The sequence below is a fragment of the Helianthus annuus genome, chromosome 6 (genome assembly GCF_002127325.2).
Source record: "Helianthus annuus cultivar XRQ/B chromosome 6, HanXRQr2.0-SUNRISE, whole genome shotgun sequence".
NCBI classification, from domain to species: domain Eukaryota; kingdom Viridiplantae; phylum Streptophyta; class Magnoliopsida; order Asterales; family Asteraceae; genus Helianthus; species Helianthus annuus.
In genome coordinates this window covers 12,360,568-12,361,973 of record NC_035438.2, presented here as the reverse complement: position 1 = coordinate 12,361,973, position 1,406 = coordinate 12,360,568, and the positions used below count along the sequence as shown (strand labels likewise).

Genomic DNA, 1,406 nt, shown 5'->3' with positions numbered 1-1,406 from the left:
TACAATTGTAAGCAATTGTGTTTATTTAATATATGGATGATAGATACAATCATCAAAACCACACAAGAAAAACAATACACCTATGAGTAGGTTACACCTATTATATATGGCATACCTACTTATAAGTATCATCACAATTATATACGACATTCATACTTTGAAATAACACAACTTGTATGTGGATTTAGGGATTCTTGATGCCACGAGAGGCGCGATAACGTGTTGTGAAACGAGTGAACATCATAAGAGAATTGCTAGCGAGTTGCTTCATATTCACGAATCGTGCATTGATCATGGCCTTTTCCTTACGACCAATTCCATCCCCCGCGATCCCATCAATGCATGTGGTGATATCTGTCAAGGCAGCACTCACCCAACTCTGCACGTTGCTTTCGTGCCACACAAAGTTCTCATCCCCATCGGTTCCCATTTGTTGTAACTCCTTAAAAGATCGCGTAATTTGATCCACACCATTGTCGATTTGATGAATACATTCTTCCAAGGCTTGGAACTCTTGAACTTTACCTGTTTCATTCAATCTTTTTGCTATCATGTTCACATAGGTCTTTGTTACCCGAGCTTTGGATAGACATGAGGCTAGTGAAATTTGAGTTAGCCGTTGTGGGCTTGGTACGACTTTTTTGTTCATATATGGCAATAGAGTTCTAACACATAGATCGCGATACAATGCTGATCGACATTGCGACTCAAGATACACCCTTTCGCGAGAAATAGACTCGACAACAGTTGAAAACGCAAAGATTGCGAAAAAAAGAACCAAGAAAGAAAGAACATTTTGTGCCATGTTTTTGGCTTTTTTGTATGTGTTGGGATATGAAGGTTTTTTGTGTGTTTGGGATATGAAATGAGAAGTGAGGAGAGGGATTATATAGAGTTGTTACGTCCATTATTTTAATAAACTTTACTAACTAAATAAATCAACCCAAATTCTTTACGTACAATATATGTTCCATATCTCACACGTAATTATTCTTCAAATACTTGTCCAACTTATACGATTGACAGTTTACAAAATCAAGTTATCTTGTTGTTGAGTAATAAAAACACAACCATTTTACTTGCGGATCGTAAAACTACAATATATGAAGGTTGCTTCTTTTCTTAGGGAATTTTGATCTTCGTCAACTTGCATCTGCCACAAATCGGGTTCAACATAAACGAAGATATGATTCGGTTACACCATGAATCATGAGGGGAAGAGAAACAATAGATCATAGATGTTCATGGAAACTTGTTATGAGGAGTTGAAACATAGAGGTTACTTCATAAAGATTAAGTTTTGATGTCGGTTCCTCTAAACTTGTAGCTTAATTCTACAATACTTGACTTTTAACGCCATTGATGATTGGTTATATGAGCTGGATTAATGGAGTGAAATTTGATGA

At 36.4% G+C, this 1,406-nt stretch overlaps 1 protein-coding gene across 1 annotated transcript; it reads right to left on the bottom strand.

Annotated features, from left to right (window-relative positions):
- On the bottom strand, positions 1-840 carry LOC110863759 (pectinesterase inhibitor 9). The gene has a single exon (XM_022113076.2). The coding sequence runs from the start codon at positions 803-805 to the stop codon at positions 185-187; it is 621 nt and encodes a 206-aa protein (XP_021968768.1). The 5' UTR covers positions 806-840; the 3' UTR covers positions 1-184.
- Between the last annotated feature and the right edge of the window lie 566 nt (positions 841-1,406).